The sequence below is a fragment of the Blennius ocellaris genome, assembly GCF_963422515.1.
Source record: "Blennius ocellaris genome assembly, chromosome: 15".
Taxonomy (NCBI): domain Eukaryota; kingdom Metazoa; phylum Chordata; class Actinopteri; order Blenniiformes; family Blenniidae; genus Blennius; species Blennius ocellaris.
Window position 1 is genome coordinate 14193848 of NC_137664.1, and position 19201 is coordinate 14213048.

At 40.7% G+C, this 19201-nt stretch overlaps 1 protein-coding gene across 1 annotated transcript in view; it reads right to left on the reverse strand.

Annotated features, from left to right (window-relative positions):
- The window catches only part of rxraa (retinoid X receptor, alpha a), a 123556-nt gene that overhangs the window by 20342 nt on the left and 84013 nt on the right, over positions 1 to 19201 (reverse strand). The window contains exons 4-6 of the mRNA XM_080510132.1: positions 10119 to 10278; positions 6301 to 6480; positions 1291 to 1460 (exon numbers count right to left, since the gene is read on the reverse strand). Of these exons, the coding sequence (XP_080366258.1) occupies positions 1291 to 1460; positions 6301 to 6480; positions 10119 to 10278 (510 nt within the window). The remainder of the gene's footprint in view (positions 1 to 1290; positions 1461 to 6300; positions 6481 to 10118; positions 10279 to 19201) is intronic.

Genomic DNA, 19201 nt, shown 5'->3' on the forward strand with positions numbered 1-19201 from the left:
TTACTGTAAGTAAGTAAGTCAACCTGTAGTTCAGTAGTTAACCTGAGTATAATCTGAAAATACTACTATCACACGGAATTGGTTGAACCAAAAATGTTATATATCATAGTCTATTCAAATATAAAGAATTGAAGTGGGTGTTACAATGTCAAGTTGGACGTGTTGCTGTCGAGATGAAATTATTATAATTTTTTTAAATTTCAACTTTCAAGTAATTTCAAACAATTGTGTTTTGTTGTGGTTTCATTACAAAATAAACAGTGTAAATAGTGGCCTGGTATGCTAACTTCATCATTTTAAACGTTTCCACCACATTGTTGTAAGCGAGCATCTTTTTCAAAGTGTTGCCGCGTAAACATGAAACTTTATTGAAGCAAAAATGCAAAAACAGTGCGTTTTCAGGTGAAACGTGTCCACGGGGCCTAAAATCTATACGGTACTTTGCTCAAGTTTTCATCTTTCATATATTTCCGTATAAATTATTTTCTTTAATTTCACTCGAAATAAAATGTTCTCCCTTAATAATGAAAACTTGGTGTGATGAGGCCTGCAGTATACTGGGTTTATGCAATAAAGCTTTTATTCCCTCCCGGTGCATTCCAGACTGTAGCACTGAATTGTTAGACATCCAGATAATGTTTTTAGTCCAAGTCTATCTGTGTGAGCCATGCCTGCTTATAGGTATGTCATTAAAAGACAATTATTTAGCTGCTGCAACTTAAAGTACATTTTTCACTCAAAAATGAGCAAAATTACAGTTACAAATGAAAGATGTGAATTTCTTGATAGATTTACTGAGGATTTAGCTGCAAATTAGTTTGAAGAATGAACATAAAGCACATATCAGGTGTAATTATGGCTATTTGCCCTTGAAAGGAATTTGTACACAGTCATCAAGACACAGTGATGAAAGATGTTATTAAGAACGGTGTTGGAAACAAGCTTTACAGTGCGAGGTATTCAATTTTAATCAACACCTTACTGCTAACCAATCAATGCAATTCGGTTTCTGTATATAGCCACAAATCCCAACAAGTCTTTTCCTTTCTCTGAGATGATTTAGTAAGAAAGAAAGAAAGGAAAATAACCATTCTGTGAATCTGTTGAATGTAGGGGGTGGAAAGAACGAGTGATTATGCACTCATACCCACAGGTCTCTGGGTAGAACAAAACAAACCACTCACACTGTGTATGTGTGCTCCTGTGAGCGTGAACGCGTAAACAAAAGTGATGAGTGGCCACACAAAGACAGTGTGCGACTGTTGAGCAGGCAAATAAACGTGGACTCACCGAGTTGGACGGCACTCCGATGTTGGTCTCGATGTAGGTCTCGGTTTTGGGTTCCACGGCCTGCTCGGCTTCCAGGATCTTCTCCACGGGCATGTCCTCGTTGGCGCAGCTGGTGGACTCCACCTCGTTCTCACTCCTCTCCTTGGCTCGCTGGCGCTCCTCCTGAACGGCTGCATGTAACAAAACTGGTTCCGGTCACTACTGCTGTTTTCAGCACGTGTTTAAGAGCACGCATTGGTTCAAGTCGTCAACCCCCGATTCCAGAAAAGCTGGGACATTATGAAAAACCTTTAATTCTAGTAATTTCAGCCTGCGAATGCCCACACCTGACTGGCTGTAAGTTTTTTGCACAGTGGACAATAGTTTGAGAGTCGCTCTCGTTTGCAGACTGAACATACTGCTTCCCTGTTTGCTTTAAACACTCAGGGAATAAAAGTCAGAAGTTCATCCAGAAAATGGTTTCATTGGATTCACAGCAATAAATATTTTCATGGAGGCCATGTTGAGCCACGTTTACCGAAATTGTGCAATCGTATTGTCTTTTGTGGGAGATTAAGAGAAAAGAGATACACATTAAGCAGATTATTAGACTCAATTTGGAGCTAATATTTAAAGAAGATTCAATATTTTATTCTGTAAATTTTGTAATTTCTGACAGTATTAGAACAAAACACCCTGTGTACAATATCTGTAGAGTTGGTTATGTTAAGCCCATGCCCATGGGCTTGGAGCTTTTTCTCTTGCCTTGCAGTTGTCTGTTTGTAGCAGCAATGTGGAAAAAAAAGGCCTTAGATTTTAGGTGGCCTCCTTTCGTGCTCCAAATCTTGAGCCAATTTGTGAGACTTATGACGACCTGTCAATTTTTCACACTGAAAAATGTTCTAATATTTTAAATATATGTCCACTTCAACCATTTTGATTTTGATTTCACCAAACATCCCAACTTCTCTGAAATGGGGGCTGCACATGGTTCAAATGTTCTGACTAAACTCAAGGTTTTTCCCTCCGAGCCATACTTCACACATGAGTAGTAAAATGAATACACCCTTGGTCTGTGTTTGTATCTGCTCAGACATGCAGACTGTATGCATGTGCTTGCCTGAATGCATGTTTCAGTGCTCCCACAATATAGCATGCGTGTTTCGGTGAGCCACTGAATGAATAGTGCATAACCTTGTATGTATTATGGCAGTAAACATGTCCAGGGGAGCTTAATCATCAATAATTGTATCAACAGTTTGAATGGAATATATAAAGACCTTAGACCTGCATTATGCACGTCCAAGTAGTGGGGAAATGTTAAAGGACTTCTTCCAGCTTCCTTATGAGAGAGATGTTTTTCATGTAGTGCTCAATGACAAACAAGGAGCACCTTCTATGCACAAATCAAAAAAAAAAATCACAATAAAATTATATATATATATATATATATATATATATATATATATATATATATATATATATATATATATATATATATATATATGTTGGAACATGGAGTTGGAACATCTTAACAAAAAAGTGGCCTCAAAGCAAATCAATGAAAACTTTATGTTCAAGCAGATTAGAGCACAATTGTGTCGGTTCTTTATCCCCATTGGCTTGGCAGGCAGACACAGGAAATGGTTTGTGTGCTGAGCAGACACCGAGACTCACCGCAGCTGAGAGAGGGAGAAACCGCACCTCCGCCCTCAAGTGAGAATGAAATAGATGTGTTTTGTCTTTTCAAAAAGCTATAATTTACTTAATTCAAGACAGCGCAGAAAAAAAGGGGGTTGTGACTTTCTCTTAGTAAGTACCTTCTGAAAAGGGTTTAAGACATATGGTGTTGTATATTAAGGGCTTTAGGAAACTGAAAGTCAGCATGCAGGTTTATATACACACCTGGAAAGACCCCCCCCCCACTTACACACTGATTTTGCAGAACAGAGTGTCTAAAGTTTCTCGTCACTCTGGTTTCTATTCCAAGTCCGAATTAGAGGGGCTGTGGTCTTGTTATGTGGTGGTGGGGGGAAGCGAGAGGAAAGTGGAGAGGTGGGGGTAAAAGAGGGGCCCCAGTTCGGAGGAACTGCTGTCTGGCGGTGGAGGTCAGCCCAAGGGTAGAATACTTGTGTTGGAGTCAGGGAGAGGTGAGTAGGGCTGAAATCATGTTAGCTTTATTCTCTCCCCTCTCCTTTCCTCCTCCCTCCTTCTACTTCTCTTCTCCTGACTGGGAGAGCATAAATTCATTTAATCCTGTTTTTCTGTGGATTCGCTTAGCCTTTTGGGCTACTGCTGCCTTGTTCTCTTAACCGCAGCCCTCAGGGTGCAGAGTGGGGGGAGCTTAAGCAGCACAGCGAGTGAGGCAAGGAAGGGGGTGAAAAAAAAAAAAAAAAAGCAGAAAATGATAATATCCTTGAAAGGAGTAAAGAGCCCAACAATGACATAAATAGGAGTTAGGGAAGGGAGGAGAGGCCAAGAGAAGGTCAAGAAAAGTTGGCCTGCCTACAAAACGTATTCATCAAAAGAAATAAAAAAAAAAAAAAAATCCTTAAGCATTCATAGACGAGCGTCCAACACAACCGGGTTAACACCTGCTGCCATCTTTGCATCCCCGCTTCTCTGAGTCACTTCGAGCATCAGCGAGTTTAATCTATGCTCCTTCCATTCAGCCATCACGCTACCAGAATGGCAAGGGGGTGTAATTGATTTGTTCAATGTGTGAAAGTTTGCTTAACAGCACTGCCGAGAGCGTTAATATTTCTAACACCTTCATGGAGTGTTAAAACTCGCACCTCACTGACTGTTTTTTATTCTCCTCACCACCACCACCACCAGCCCTCCACGCACACAACAAAACTCCTCCCGTTCCTCCTCCACGCTGTAATCGCTCCCCGAAGCTACTTCACTGTACTGCTCCGTGAGGAGGCTCAAGACATATTTTACAACTCCTTGTTTATTGGTGTCGCTATTTAGGAACCGAGCGCTCAACAATCCTCATCCAACAATTCATTTCCAGCTGCAGAGGAACTCAAAAACCAGCTTGCCTCACTCAGCGTATTTAAAAAAAGAAGAAGAAAAAGATGAGGTAAACTCAGGCCCTGCGGTCTTATATGCATGGCTTATTGGGCCAATTTGTTCTGCAGTTTATGTTTCATGGAAACATTTGTTCTTGAAAGGTAATTTTTTTTATGAAAAGCCTGTATAGATGTGCCAGTAAGGTATTTTACATTCATGCAATTTGCCAGAGGAGGTGGGTGGATCTAGGGTTGAACCATTCCCTTTACAGCTGAAATATCTAATTGCAAAGGCTGATCATATACGACAAAGCACATTAAAAAACTGCATATGAAAATAAAGGTGAAGTAGAGCTGTGAAGTCTCAGGCATAGAGTGAAATCCACTTGATTGACTCTAAAATCAAAGTATAATCTCACGCCAAGTATCACGTTTTGGTTGATAAAGCCTTTTGTAAGGAAGTTCACAGTAGATGTATTTACTCATGAAATTCACATGGGTTTGTTGTGAGAAATATGATCTATAGCTCATATACATGTTACTATAGTTGTTTCATTTAGAGTGAGATTTATCAATTAGATTTTTCTTCAAAGCACTTAAATTACATATCCCTCTTACAGAAAGCAATAAAACACACAACCTAGTGTACAACTATCCAAGCAAACCTGCTGCTGACACCAAATTCTTATCGCTTTCTTTTTCAGTCTGAGTTATGCTTGAGCCAAAAATCTATTTAACAGGTGCATTTGTTTCTTGTTTGTAGTAAAAAATTATGTCACATCTACAGTCCCTAAACCAACACTTAAATTCAAAACGGAACATTTTGGTACCAATGAACATACGTTGATTGAATTATAATGTATGTGCTAAATAATAACAATAATGTGTCATTTTAATAGGCTGAAGAAAAAGAGATGAAATGCTAAGAGATGAGATAGCAGTTGGAAATTAGTTTTGCTGACTCAATTAGTTTGAGTAGGTTTTATAGCCACAAATCAGAAAGTCTGTTGACTTTTACTTGTAGTAATTGGCAAACAGTAAGTGAACACATTGCATGTTGCAGTTAATCACATCTACACAACGTTGCCAATAGAAATAATGACCTGTAAACTGGCTTTGATTAACAACCTACATGTGCCAGCCAGACAAATAGCTGTGGAAATGTCAGTATCTCTGCAAAAAAGGGGCTGAAGTACATGTATACCATCAGCAGCCGATAATTCGAGGAATGTGATGCTAATTGTCACTGTGCGTTGCTATCACAAGGCATTACTCAATTTGAACACTTTGATTAAATCTTGTGTGTAACTTGCGACATAAGCACACACATCTTGTGACCCGTTTGTGTGTTTTTTACTAAATCACTAGAAGCTCAGGATCCCAAACCGGCAGCCTTCCAGAGGATGTGATGGAAGCAGAAGTTCACCTGTTGCTATGCTTTCATTCCTCCGTCCTGCATTAGCAAAGTCTCCGGGGACCTTAAGTTCCCAGTAAACCCTGACACGGTTTCTGCACGCAGCCGTGCAGCCAGCTGAAATCATTGTGTTCCAAGAAGCAGAGCTGCAAAAAGAACTTTTTTACCACTTAAAAGTATGACATCCAACCGTTGAGTCATTTGGGAAGTTTTCTGTAGCTTCTGCAGCATTTCGTGCCTTCGTGACTTTACTCAGAGAACAAATTACATTTAATTAATTCAATTGCAGAATTGCTGAAAACTTGCAGCGTCTTGCTTTTGCCGCCAAAATAAACTTTTAATCACAGCATCTCGCAAACTGTCCTGTCTCTTATTTTCTTCTATTCCACTGAATGAACCATCTGCTCTTCTTCATAACCCATTAATTTCAGGTAGGTTTGAAGCACACTCAAAAAAAAAAAAAAAAGCAAAGCAAACAGGGATTTTCAGCAAAGAAATGCCAAAAAAGAGAAAAACAGTTCTCGTGTTGGTTCAAATGGATTAGTAGAAATTTGACAGAATGTGTAAGTGTTACTTTATCCTCAACGGCATGTGCTGTACCTTCTCTCTTCATGCCCATGGCTAAACACTTCTGGTAGCGACAGTACTGACAACGGTTCCTCTGGCGTTTGTCGATGACACAGTCTTTGTTGTCGCGGCAGGTGTAGGTCAGATCTTTGCGCACAGTCCTTTTGAAGAAGCCTTTACAGCCCTCACAGCTGTATACCCCATAGTGTTTACCTGAAGAAAGAGATGAGAGGATCATTAGACTGTTAGTGTCAATCCCTCCCTGGAACAGTTTCACTTTTTGGTTTTGTTTGATACCAAAGACAATAGAGGTGGTGAAGTTACAGCAGCCAATTATAAACAAACGTATCGAGCTGTAGAAAAAAATAAAAGCTGTGTAGAGCTGAGGAGAAATATCTTTGCAGGCTGATCATGACCATTTTAAGCATTTCTTTTTGTGGCTGACTGAAGAAAGGATTACCTTTGATCGGTGTATTTCATGCATATCAAATGCCAGTAGAAGAGCAATGCGAGCTTTGAGACATCTAAATGCACTTTCCAGGTACACATTCGACCTTTAGACTGCTAAATTATGGTTTATTATGTCTGATCGCTTAATAGGGTAAGCCTTTTATTTATAATGTAGCGACAAAGGTGGGAGCAGCTTTTAACGCAAGAAAAAACACTGAACATGTAGAAGTTGTGTAAGCAGGTATGAGCCCTGCGGTCAGAGTAACATTTAGTCTGTGTGTACAGCCACACAAACAGCACTTCTGAGGGAACAAAAGAAGCAATTATGATCAAAGACCTATTTAACAGTGATGGAAAAGAGGGGCCCAGAGGCGGGGGGAGACGACAGATTTCCGTTAAAAGTGACTGTTCACAAACTACGTTGTCCAGCTCCTGTTTTGAACAGCTCTGTCTTTTTTCCTTATTTATGATGGATAGGGTCCATTTGCATTCCTCACTGTTGCTCCAAAATGTTTTTTTGTTCGCTCTTTGCTGGTGGGACCACCAGAGAAGATAAATAAAGCCACCAAGCATCGCTAAATGAAGCATGACTCGCTATTAAACTCTGTTTTGATTTTCTCCCCCTTGGGTGCATACAGCACCTCTGACGCAGGATGACAGCAAAATCTTCCAATGAATTAGATCTCCACCTCAATCCTGGAGCAGAAAGGTTCTCACGTTTATCCTCTAAGAAACATTCAAACACTGAGTTATTTGTTGGCTGTGTGAAAAGGGAAGATTTAATAGAGGTCTCCAAAGAAAGCTGCTGTGTGACTCATTTCCCTCGGCGAACATTTAACTTCGGGTGAAATGTTCTTGTGGTTCCAGTGGTGAAGCGAGGTCCTGACCAAATGATAACCCATGATTAAGCCAAACCAAAAGTGAGCCTGTGTTCAGAAAAAGACCAAGAAATGTCAAAAGAATTAAACAGTAATTTCTGTCCTGCATTGTTAAAACCCAGAGAGCGCTGTCCTCACGTATGAATTTAACGCTAAAATAACACGTTACTGCTGTTGCCACAAAGCTTGTAATGTTTTCTTTTCTGTGTTGCCGTTGTGAAGTTAAAATTTGAGTGAGTTTGTGAAAATAAAACAAAAATATTTGCAATTTCATTGTCCATTCTCTTCAAGGCGCCACATCCACAGCCGTGCACCAGAAACCAGGAACCAGAGGCATAGAAAAGACCAGGCAGACAACCATAGTCGTTACACTTCCCAGATCCAATACCACTGTATTAAGATCCATATCCACAGCCAACACGTTTCCAGTAATCTGACCTCTAAATGTGGCAACAGTGCAGCCAACAGTGTCGTATGATGAATTTAAGCATATAATCACCAAGTTTAAACACATAAGCACATTAGCATTAAATACATAATATGAAAAGTTTAATAAATGAACGATCACATTAAAAAAAAGAAATAAAGACACTGCAAAAGCATGAAATACAAGTATGTTTCTTTTTTTTCCACTTGGAAGTTAATTTCAATGAAATATTTGTGTGCAAATAGATTCTGATGTGCGTATCAGAATTTGTGGACACACAAGACTTTGTGCAGGTCAACAAGGACCTGAACGGTCTCCATCCTCACCTCCACCTCAGGCGGGCCTCTATGTTGGCAGTTTTCATACAAAAAGATGTTGATGCTCTCCTGCTGTGGCAGACTTCTTGAATAAGTCTGCACTCTGTCTCTTAAGAAATAAAGACTCTGAAACCCTACATGGCACCGATGAAGAGCTTGTTGAATTCAAACATAACATTACAGGACATGGAGAGGACCTGGCCCGAAAAAAGGGAGCCTGTAATTCTATACTGAGGGCAAAATAAGACTTATGGAGGTATCTCTGTCATGGCAAAAAAAAGTAGTGAAATCCATTACTATATTCATATAGTCCGATGTTTTCCAAGTGTTGTCCTTGGCGGAGGTGAAGACACAAACATGTACAGGTTGTCGTAGACACGTACATGTTTCAGTATGCACGAATCAAACGTATACAAATTGTATGTATGCACAGATGGAATTACATTGGCACAAACTGTTATACACACAAATCTAAGCATGCACAGACAAATCTCATGACAGATACATTTTGTAACAACACACAATGTATCAATATAAATCCAGATACGAACTCTAGCCTCACACACACACACACACGTGGTTTTGTTACTGTAACAGTCGCAGTCAAGACGATGCTCAGATATACTTATTGAGAGTGTTGCTTGTTTGCAGCTGACTTTCAAACAGATTATTGACTCTTTGCATCCCCTCTCTTCTTAATATGCAAACTTGGATGCGTTGCACTTTTTGCAGAGTCATCGACAGTATTTAATGATGCGCTATACTTCGTTTTTTTGCAGTGGGTTATTATATAGACACAGACTTATTTCGTTTATATTTCATCTCCTACCACCCGACGTAGCGGGTGATTTCTCCCCTCTGTGAACAACGTGATACTATGAATTTGACATTGCTGATTCCAAAGGAGTAGTTGGGCATGGAAAAGTCTTCAAATTTGGACTGAAGTTGCTTTAAAAACACCTGAAAACGGTAAATCATTATTCCAACAATGCAGAGATAACACTTCTAAGCTAAGCATCTGAAACTACTGAAGCATCTACATTGAAAGTAGCTTTGCAACAAAAAAAAAAATCGTCAAACTCCATGCTCGTGAGGTGGGCTCTTCTCCAAATCCGCCTGTGTTTGCTGTCATTCTTCGCATGCTGACAGCCTCTCAGTAGGGAGGCCACTGCCTGAGTGATGGGTTGTGCATGGATTCCCTCAGACACAGCGCTTCTCTATTTCAGTAGAAGCCGATGTGAGGTTTGGATCCATCCAGCCATACGCTTTCTTGCCTCATAATTTCACCTTCTTTCATGTGTGTTTATGCTACTTTCCTCCAGTACTTTTTTCCCCCCTCGAAATGGCTTCACTCTGGTCTCCGAACCATTTAGCCTGGATTTGTGACGACTGACTGTTGTCTGTCCAGGAAGATCTCCCATCGCTGGAAACAGCGGTGTGTAGTTGTGCCAAAGCGGTCCGTGGGGCTGAAGCTGTCCAAAGTTCATCTTTGGATCTTCTTTGGAGGCTTTATGGTGTGGTAAAAGCACTGGCTTTAGCAACATACTCGGCACACCCCCTTTCCTTTCAATTTGTAATAATGGAGCCTTGTGCAGTGCCAGCTGTTAGGAGGTTATTTCTATGGACTTCTACAAATCTGTCTCCCCACAGTTCATAACTCCACAAAAACCCTCTCTGAACTTTCTGGTAATTCTTCAATTTGAGTACAGTTGTGTCCTGTGGCCTTCACTTTCTGAAAAACCATTTCTAATTAAACATTTTGTGTCTGATGTCACTCACCTGAGGAGCGGTCACCACAGATGGCGCAGATGTGTTTGGTGAGCGACAGGACCGTGCCCGAGGGCTGGGCAGGCACCTTCATCACGCCGTTGAGGCCCAGCGGAGGTTTGATGTCCTCTGTACTGCTGACTGAGTTCATCGGAGAGTTTAGCTGGAACATCAACGCACACAAAATACAGAGACAGGTCACAAAGCCGATCTCTGAGGAAGGGGGGGAAAAAAAAAAAAAAAGAGGACCACACATCATCACACACCTCATTACACAAGCTTTGCATAATAAGCTGATGATATCCAAAGGCCAGGCTTTCACAAGAGAGCTTCTGTGATAGATTCAAAGAATGGGGCTTATGATACGTATTTTTAGGCCATATTTTGGGACTCTGTTAATATAGCTTTTTATGATTCGCAATAATAATAATAAAAAAGTACAGATTTCATAATGGTCTACACTACTCCCTTATGCTGTTCTCAGCCAATCCTATTTTTGTAAATACTATCTATCTATCTATCTATCTATCTATCTATCTATCTATCTATCTATCTATCTATCTATCTATCTATCTATCTATCTATCTATCTATCTATCTAATATGTGAAAGAAAATATTCAACAGAATCTAAATCTGTTAAAGTTCTACCTAAACTTTTCAATGCACCCAGCGCATTGCAAAAAGGAAATCATGTCTGTGGGTTCCTAATGCAGATGGTCAGCTCCTCTTTTCTGTTGACTGCCTTCCTCTCCTCCCTCCCGTTCCCTCTTGTTGCAGATCTAAATCGGGCACAGCAGGATTCTGCACCACTCCACCCCAGGAACTCTTTTATTCATGCACTCAACAAGCCCCGCTGGCTCCCAAATGTTGAGCACGAGCATAACTGCGCTGCAAAATTGAACAGAACAGCGGAATAAAGAGACAGCATTTGTTTTAGCAGCAGTGCAACTGCAGCCTTAAGTCCAACTTCAAATCCACCCCCCCTTCCCTCTTTCACAGAAAAAAAAGAGCTTTGATAAAATTCATCCCAAAGTGACCTCTCTACGCCTTCTACGAAAAGTGAAGAGCTCGGGGAGGCTAATTATTATAACTGGCTACATGCTGTTTCTAGAGGAGATAAACGTTGAGGGGCAGGATGTAAATTATCCTAAAATACTAAATGTACTGGGTGGAACAGATTCAAGCTAACCATTAGCTGGTATAAAAGAAAAAGAAATGCCTGCTTGGATAGGCTGAAACTGATTGCTTTACACAGCAAAAAGGAAAGAGAAATAAAAGATAATGAGAATATGAAACCAACACAGAGCTGAGAGACAGACAAAAGCCACATAGACTCATTACAGCCAGACATGTTTTGATTAAGTGACCACATATGAGAAATGCCTAATAGAAACACTTCTTCTTGAGCTCTCACTGTAGAGGAGAAACCCTGCTTCCATCAACAGGGTCTGAACAAGAATAAGCACTTCTCTAGAAATGGCAGGAACAACATGTTTTGTTATTACCAAACATGTTCCAAGCTGTGTTTACAGTCATCTTGCAGAGAGCATTATCTACATAACGGAAAGATGTTCAGAGGTACATCACAGCAAACAATGAGCTTTCACATACACAAAGTATATAAACTAAAAATCCACTGACTGCATATGCATGCTGTAAACTGACTCCAAAAACTCCACGTGGAGCTCATTTATTTATTCCTTCAGGGCGGCACAGGCTTGTTTTGTAACAAAAGAACAGAAAAAACTATTGTATTGAGGCCTGTTCTCTATTGTGTAATGAGACAGCACTAGACTTACATCTGATATTCCAGGTTCTTTACCTTTTTTTATTTAAAATCCCCAAATAAATATTGTGAGATGAAAATGCAGCAATCTGTACTACATGGTGTAAACAGTTTAATATTATAGGTATGTGATGAATATCCAGGTGCATCTCTACAAGTCTGAATAAGCTTGGTTTTTCTCCAATGAAAAAACGGTGAAACTTTAATTTTTTTCTATAGGTATGTATGTATGTATGTATGTATGTATGTATGTATGTATGTATGTATGTATGAATGTATGTATGTATGTATGTATGTATGTATGTATGTATGTATGTATGTATGTATGTATGTATGTATGTATGTATGTATGTACTGCGATTTGCCAGTAGATTCATATGAAACATTGTAATATTTACGACAAGACTGGCAGCTGAAGTGTCGACAGATTTTGATGCCAAGGCTTCACATTCAGCAGACCAGGACTCGGAGTGAAAAATTGTTTCCAAAACTTTAAGTCAGACTAAAACGTTTTGCTGAAAACTCAAGTTTGCCCAACATCCCTTCACCAAAACCCATTTGCTTAAAATATTATGGTACAATCCTCGTAGATGTCTATGAACAGGGGTTACCATGGCTACTGAAGGTTGTTGATGAGGATGATGAGGCTCACGAAGCTGAGCAAACACCAGACTGCCTTCATCCACTTTGAGTTGTTACAAGTTAGAGACAGCGTACTGCTTTATTCGGCATTTCAAGCATTTAGGGGTGTGAAGGGTCAAACATCCTTAAATATTCTGCTTTCAGCTACAACATGACTGATGCTCAATGCAATGCTGCCACAAATGACAAAGACATTGAAGCCATTTATATTATTCTTCACTTTAAGTTTACAACATCGCTCTCAGAATCTCTGAAGATACAGGACACCAGGCCAACAAACACTGCTGCATCAGTAAGCATCACTTGCCAACTTTGGTACAAATGCAAATGAGAAACATGATTGGGTCTAAATTTTGCACATAATTGGACAGGTTGTGAATGCTCGAGGGCTTTTAATTAGAAATGAGGGACACAAGATATATAGGCAGACAGAAGATGCTTTTGCTTTGACGGCTGTAAAAAAGTTTTATTGTGACAAATATTCAAATAATAGTCCATATATTTTTCATATTAGACTCCAAATTAACTGAAACCTGTCCCAGGTGACAATGGGCTAAAGGCAAGGACAGTTCACCAGTACAACACAGACAGTAAACAGACTGTATGTATCATATGTGTGTATTGTAACAACCACTCCGTTCTCAAAAGATTTTTTTCAAGCAAAAAGTTCAAGAGAAGTGTCCGGAACACAAAGGGACTGTGGCATCACTGCAGCTGTATGTGTACACAACTACATCTCACACGCACACACACCTGAGCACACACAGGCACAATGAGGCCTTACCTCAGTTAAACACCTGAGTCTAGTGTTTTCTCCTTCGGCACAGCCCCAAAAGAGCCGTCTCCTCGGCCGATATCGTCTCTATAAAACTCCTCTGTCCGCCTTGCAGTGGAGATTCTTCTTCTCACTATCTATTTTCAGTCAATCTGCAACTCAATCTCAGAAACATTGCTCCCCGAAGTTGGGTGGGTACAGCTTGGAGGGGTGGATGTGGGATGGGCGGGGGGGCTTTTTTTTTTTCTGCTGTCCATGGCGATGGGAGACAAGGCGAGAGGGGGATTAAAATGGCTCAGGACTGGTTCTGGAAATAGAAAACATACACCCTCCCTTCACAACACATACATGTGACCCTTCACAGGGGGGGTATGCCTGCAGTGTGTGCAGCAGTAGTGCCTTGGGAAATCCCACTGGAGATCTTTTCTATCTGCATGCTGTCCAAGGGTAGGAAAACAAACTTTAACAGGCGAAAGGTACAGAAACAAATGAGGAGCATTTAGCATCAAGGACTCCGTAATGTAGAACATGAGATTCCTTGTGGTACGAGGTACAACAACGCCTCGGTTGGAGAGCGCAGCTTTGCGTGCTGCAGGTGTTACGTAACATGTTATGGAGGACATTCAACTGGTACATCCAGTACAGTGGGGGTCTCTGTCTGCTTGTGGGTGTCAGATTCTGCACAGAACTGATATATGTGATTATATGTTCTGTGCCACCTGCTGGCTTCAGCATGCGGCTGGAATATTTAAACACCAGGCTAAACACGATGGGTTAAAAGCTCTGAAAACCGTTTTGAAACCCTTGATGCCAGACTCGTATATAGGTGGCTACACAGAGATGCTTTCAATAACAATACCGGAGGAATAAGCAGTGAGCAAATAAAGCATCAGACTTTCAGTTTGGTGTCCAGCGAATATGAGATACACTCAACCACAAAATGCTCTACACTATAGTGGCACTTTGATAATATTGCTCAGTCAAGCCACCGCAGGAGGAGTTGTACGCTTGGATTTGAGTAAAAGTACAAAAGACAACATTTTTACATTAAAATAAAATACGTCAGCCTGTGCCACACCTGCGACATTAAGTGTGTGTATAGTTGTTTCAGAATTGCGAGTGTCATCTTTCAAACTTGCCTTTAAAAAAAAAAAGATCTATGTTAATACTTTTTTTTAGCTTCCCGACACATTATTAAAGTCATTAATGACGGTCTGCTATAAATATGAAGCATACGTTGTAATACATTGTGAAAATTCATAGGCTTCTGGCTGCCATGCTTGGTTTTTGTCATATTATTCAATGTGTTGTAAATTTATAATTTAGATTCCAAAATAACTTTGTATAAAGTATTTCGTTTTGAACTTGCTCGAGGAGAAGCAATACATGCATTCCTCCAAGCGACAAAAACAATCCAGCAAAACGGGGTTGCACCGATCAGAGGGTTGGTGGATTATCACACAAATCATCTCCGGATCATAAGAATTACTAAAGTAAGCCTAGTACAGTACATGGCTGGATATGACACACTGTAAAGCATTCATTTATTGAACAAATTAGGCCTCCTTGTACCGAGTGGTTGCTTTAACACTCTTCAAATATATATACAGAAATCACATATTTCTCTTAATCTACTTCCAAGGACTGTAAAATCATTGGAGTGTTATATTCTACCAATTTTTTCATATTCTATAGTGATCATGTATCTGAGCTATGGTTGATACTGAACATTGTTATTGATTATTCTATCAAAGCATTTGATTATTCTATCAAAGCATGGTAATCAAACTGTTTTACCACATTTGAAAAAGTGGGTTTCATCGAGTAGTTTTTCCATTCTTGCACACAGGTGTCTTCTGCTCTTTCCATGCACACATACATGCAACCGATACATTTCCTTGGTCAACTATTTGTTTAGATACACATTAGAACTGCAGCAACTGGTATCAGTTAATCAATATTACTGGTATAGCTTTTCACTGTCTATTTTTAATGTGTGTCACGTGATAATTAATGTGGCTGAAACTCTAGATGCGGCAAAGCTTGAGATGTGTCTCACTCAGTTTTTTTCTCTAAAGTGCCCCCATCCCCCCCCCCCCCCCCCCCCCCCCCGCAAAAAAAAATGGCCTCATTGTTTGCAAATAGTAAAGAGAAGTATATTGCCTCAAAAACTTCAGAATATCAGTGCTGTGATCCAGCATCTCCAAGATGTTCTGTTTTGTTTTGTTTTGATCTGGTCCCATTTCATTCATATTATTAAAAGAATACTGAATGAATGCAGCAAAGCAGGTCCTCGAAACTATTAGTATGCTACGACTACACATGGCAGTGGAAGACAAAGAGAGGAGCGGTCCCTGGAGTGATGGGAGGACAAAAACGAAAGCAGAGCTGAGACAGAGGAGGCCTCTCCTTAAGACGAGCTTAGCTCGATTCAGAAAGTCAGAGCACAGAGTTTGCTCATAAAGACACTTCAAAAGGAGACATCAAATCCTCACACAGCACTCCTCAATGCACAACCCTCATGTGGAGCTTCAGTTGCTTTCCAGTTCAAGGGCACCTTATTTTAGGAAGGAAAAAGTTATCTTCACAGTATTTTTAATATATATATATATAAAGAGTCCTCCCTCATAAGGCTTCACCATTATTCAGAAGCACAACACGATCAAGAACTGAATGCTGTATAATACAATCCAACAATCCAGTGTTGCAGATCCCATTCCCCCACTGACCGAGTGGCTGAAGGATTGATATTAATGAGTTCAGTTTACTTTTGCTTCAAGGCACTGCACGACAAAAGCTCGAAAGCAAAGGAAACGCTGGTGGACGGGATGATAATCTCTCACTGACATTAGACGAGCCCCGAACGGCGACCCCCTCAAGAGGTGAGGACAGGGATCAAGTCCTGATGTGACCTCACGATAACCCCCGAGTCCCCTTTCACCTCTGACACCCAGTGACAATCACTTCCTTCTAAAAGCAAACTTATCTCGCTGGTCCCCACAAAGTGTGAGAGGAATGAGTGACAACTTTCTTCTCCTCGCTCAGCTGTGTGCGTGTGTGTGTGTGTGTGTGTGTGTGTGTGTGTGTGTGTGTGTGTGTGTGTGTGTGTGTGTGTGTGTGTGTGTGTGTGTGTGTGTGTGTGTGTGTGTGTGTGTGTGTGTGTGTGTGTGTGTGTGCCACAGTTATCTGGACATGAATCGACTGAGATAGTGGATCATGTTTCACATGGAGGAGGTGTGTTAATGGATCCTGCACTTCTGGAGCCTTCGGGGGATTTTCCAAGTGAGAAAAGCCACTAGATTAATTTGAATTTCAGGTCGAGACACACCTGTTGGTGCAAACAGTAGAGTCAAGGCTGCACAAATCAATGGTAACATGGGTGCAGGCATGTATTTGAAGCGAAGAGTAGATTATCGTAGTTATTTGTGGACCTAAGGGTCGTCTGGAAATAGGTTTGTCGTGCAACTGTAAATTGTGTGAGTCACGTTCAGGATCGGGCTGCGGGAGGGAAAGATGGATTGGATCCATTACAGCACGAGCAACATGGCCACTATCATCTTTCCATTTAAAACTCAAGAAATCAATGAAGTGTGTATCCATTTTTTTTTTTTAACGACGACAAAATAAAGCAGGAAGAAATAATTGAAATGATCCTAAATCGTCAGGTCCTATTCTTTTGGTCTTCAAATTACACATTGTTGGGGTCACATGACAACAGGGTGCATGGCATGTGGGTACAAGTGCCCTGTGCAGTCAGTTGCCAGTTATACATGAGCAGCTGAAGACCCTCATAACATGCTATTCCTCTGCTGTCTTCCTTCACATTCACAGCCAATCCTCACAAGTGAAAACACGTTTGGGTTTCCCTTAAAACAGGACACATGTTTGCTTGCTGAGGCCCCCTTTAGAGCTGTGTATTTGTAAATGTTCATGCAAGTGTGAGTCGACATGAGCTCCAAATGTCAGTCATATGGGGTTGAGCTTCAGAGTTGCCCAGGCCTTGAGGTGTGGGACAGGCAATAGAATAAGTGGATTATTTCAGACAACGATAGTCGCACTATTTTATTTTTTTCTTGCCAAGAAAGTAGAATAATTACAGGCTACAAGTAGAGGGGTAAATGTAGTTTGTCACAGGTTGTAAATTGTAACACTGATTTAGCTGGAATAAAGACTCTTTTTTTCATGATAGCTTGTTAAAATAATTTCCTCAATCTGTCTTTTAAACATTGATAGGCGCTAAATCAAAAGCTTAGTAGGTAACGACAGTAGAACAATGTATTAGAGCAACAACCTGCCCACAAACACCATCGTTTGCTAAGTGCTCTTAACTTGTGTGTTTAAATGGCCTATTAGGTGAATTTATAATTATTTATCCCCTATTAATAACAACTTGTAAATCCTCTTTAAGTGTCCCGTAAAGCAAAAGTACTCCAAGATTATTGTCACTCAGCTCTAATAAAATACTCTATGCTTTTCTCCCAGTGGATAGAATTTAGTGGAAGCAGACATTATTCTCGACAGCTCGGAGGTTTCCGACACTCACCCCATGCTGTGCCACAACAGATAAAATGAATCATCGCAGGCACTGCCGGCACTTGTGCGCGCGCACGTGCGTGCATGTGTGTGGGTTTTGACAGAAACTTTTGTCATGGAGGTGGGGGGAAAAAAGATATTAGGACGATCAGTGGCATGAAAGCAGCAAGCCTTGCAGCAGTGAAGCGGGAGTACGCACAGCAACTTTCAGCTGTTGTCTCACCTCGGTGAGGCAGCACCCAGCCATGTGTTTATCTAAGTGTTTTTGGCATCCAGGGGAGCGTGTGTGTGTGTGTGTGTGTGTGTGTGTGTGTGTGTGTGTGTGTTCAGTTGGGTCGGTCGCCGGCACGCACGCATTTGTGTGTTTTCATTGCTTATGCCTACATGTGTTTATGGATTTGGTGTTTGTGTGTTTGGCTGTTTTGTCTGCGTGTGTCCTTTTGGCTTTGAGTGAGTGTGAGTGGGCATATGGGATGTTTTTACAAGGAGCAACACTGCTCCTGTGGGCACTGAGCTGCCGACAACTGACACAATAAGCCTTACAAATCACTCTCCCTCTCATTTCAACCATCTACAAACATCAGCCTGATTCCTTTGTACCTCTCTATACAATGATGCCATCCTCTTAGCCATATTACACATTAATAATCATGTCCAAAACAGGAATATTTTCACAATTTGACTCCAAAAGCTGTTCATGTTTCACTTTGGTTAATAATTTTAACACCAAAATGACCGAGGAGCAGTATATTACTCTTGGGAATTGTGTGTTGGCACACAGTACTGAATAAACACTGCCCTTGAAACAAAGAAGTTGCGGTGTTGTCTAAATGCAAAAAATGTAAAGAAACCAGAATCAAGTATTAGCATGATGGGTGATATTCATCCTCCTTCTGGATAGTGCAGCATCTCTACTGCTGAATCATTTCCATCGCAGAGGGTGTGTTACTTCTCTCTACCTCGCTCCCTCCCCCTCCCTGTTATAGCTACTTCTCCGGGAAATGTGAGAAAACATATCAAATAAATCACAGTATAGCAGGGCTGATTAACTCTCAATTATCAAGAGTGAGACTGCTAAGATCACAAAGAGCCCCACGATTTATGAATCAAATTTGGTTAATGTCCTTTTTCAATTCAACTTCATTTGAATTTTTTTATTTTTTTTATTAGAGAAACCCACCAAATCCACATGAGCAAGCGTATGCGACTGCGGAAAAGAAAAACTCCCTCGAGCAGGAAGAAACCTTTGCAGAACCAGAGATGGCAGCTTTTTAAGTAGCTTCACATTGAAACATCAACATGAAGAGCATCATTGAAAGCATGTTATTAACGTCAGCGTTATGGTCCCTGTACATGAG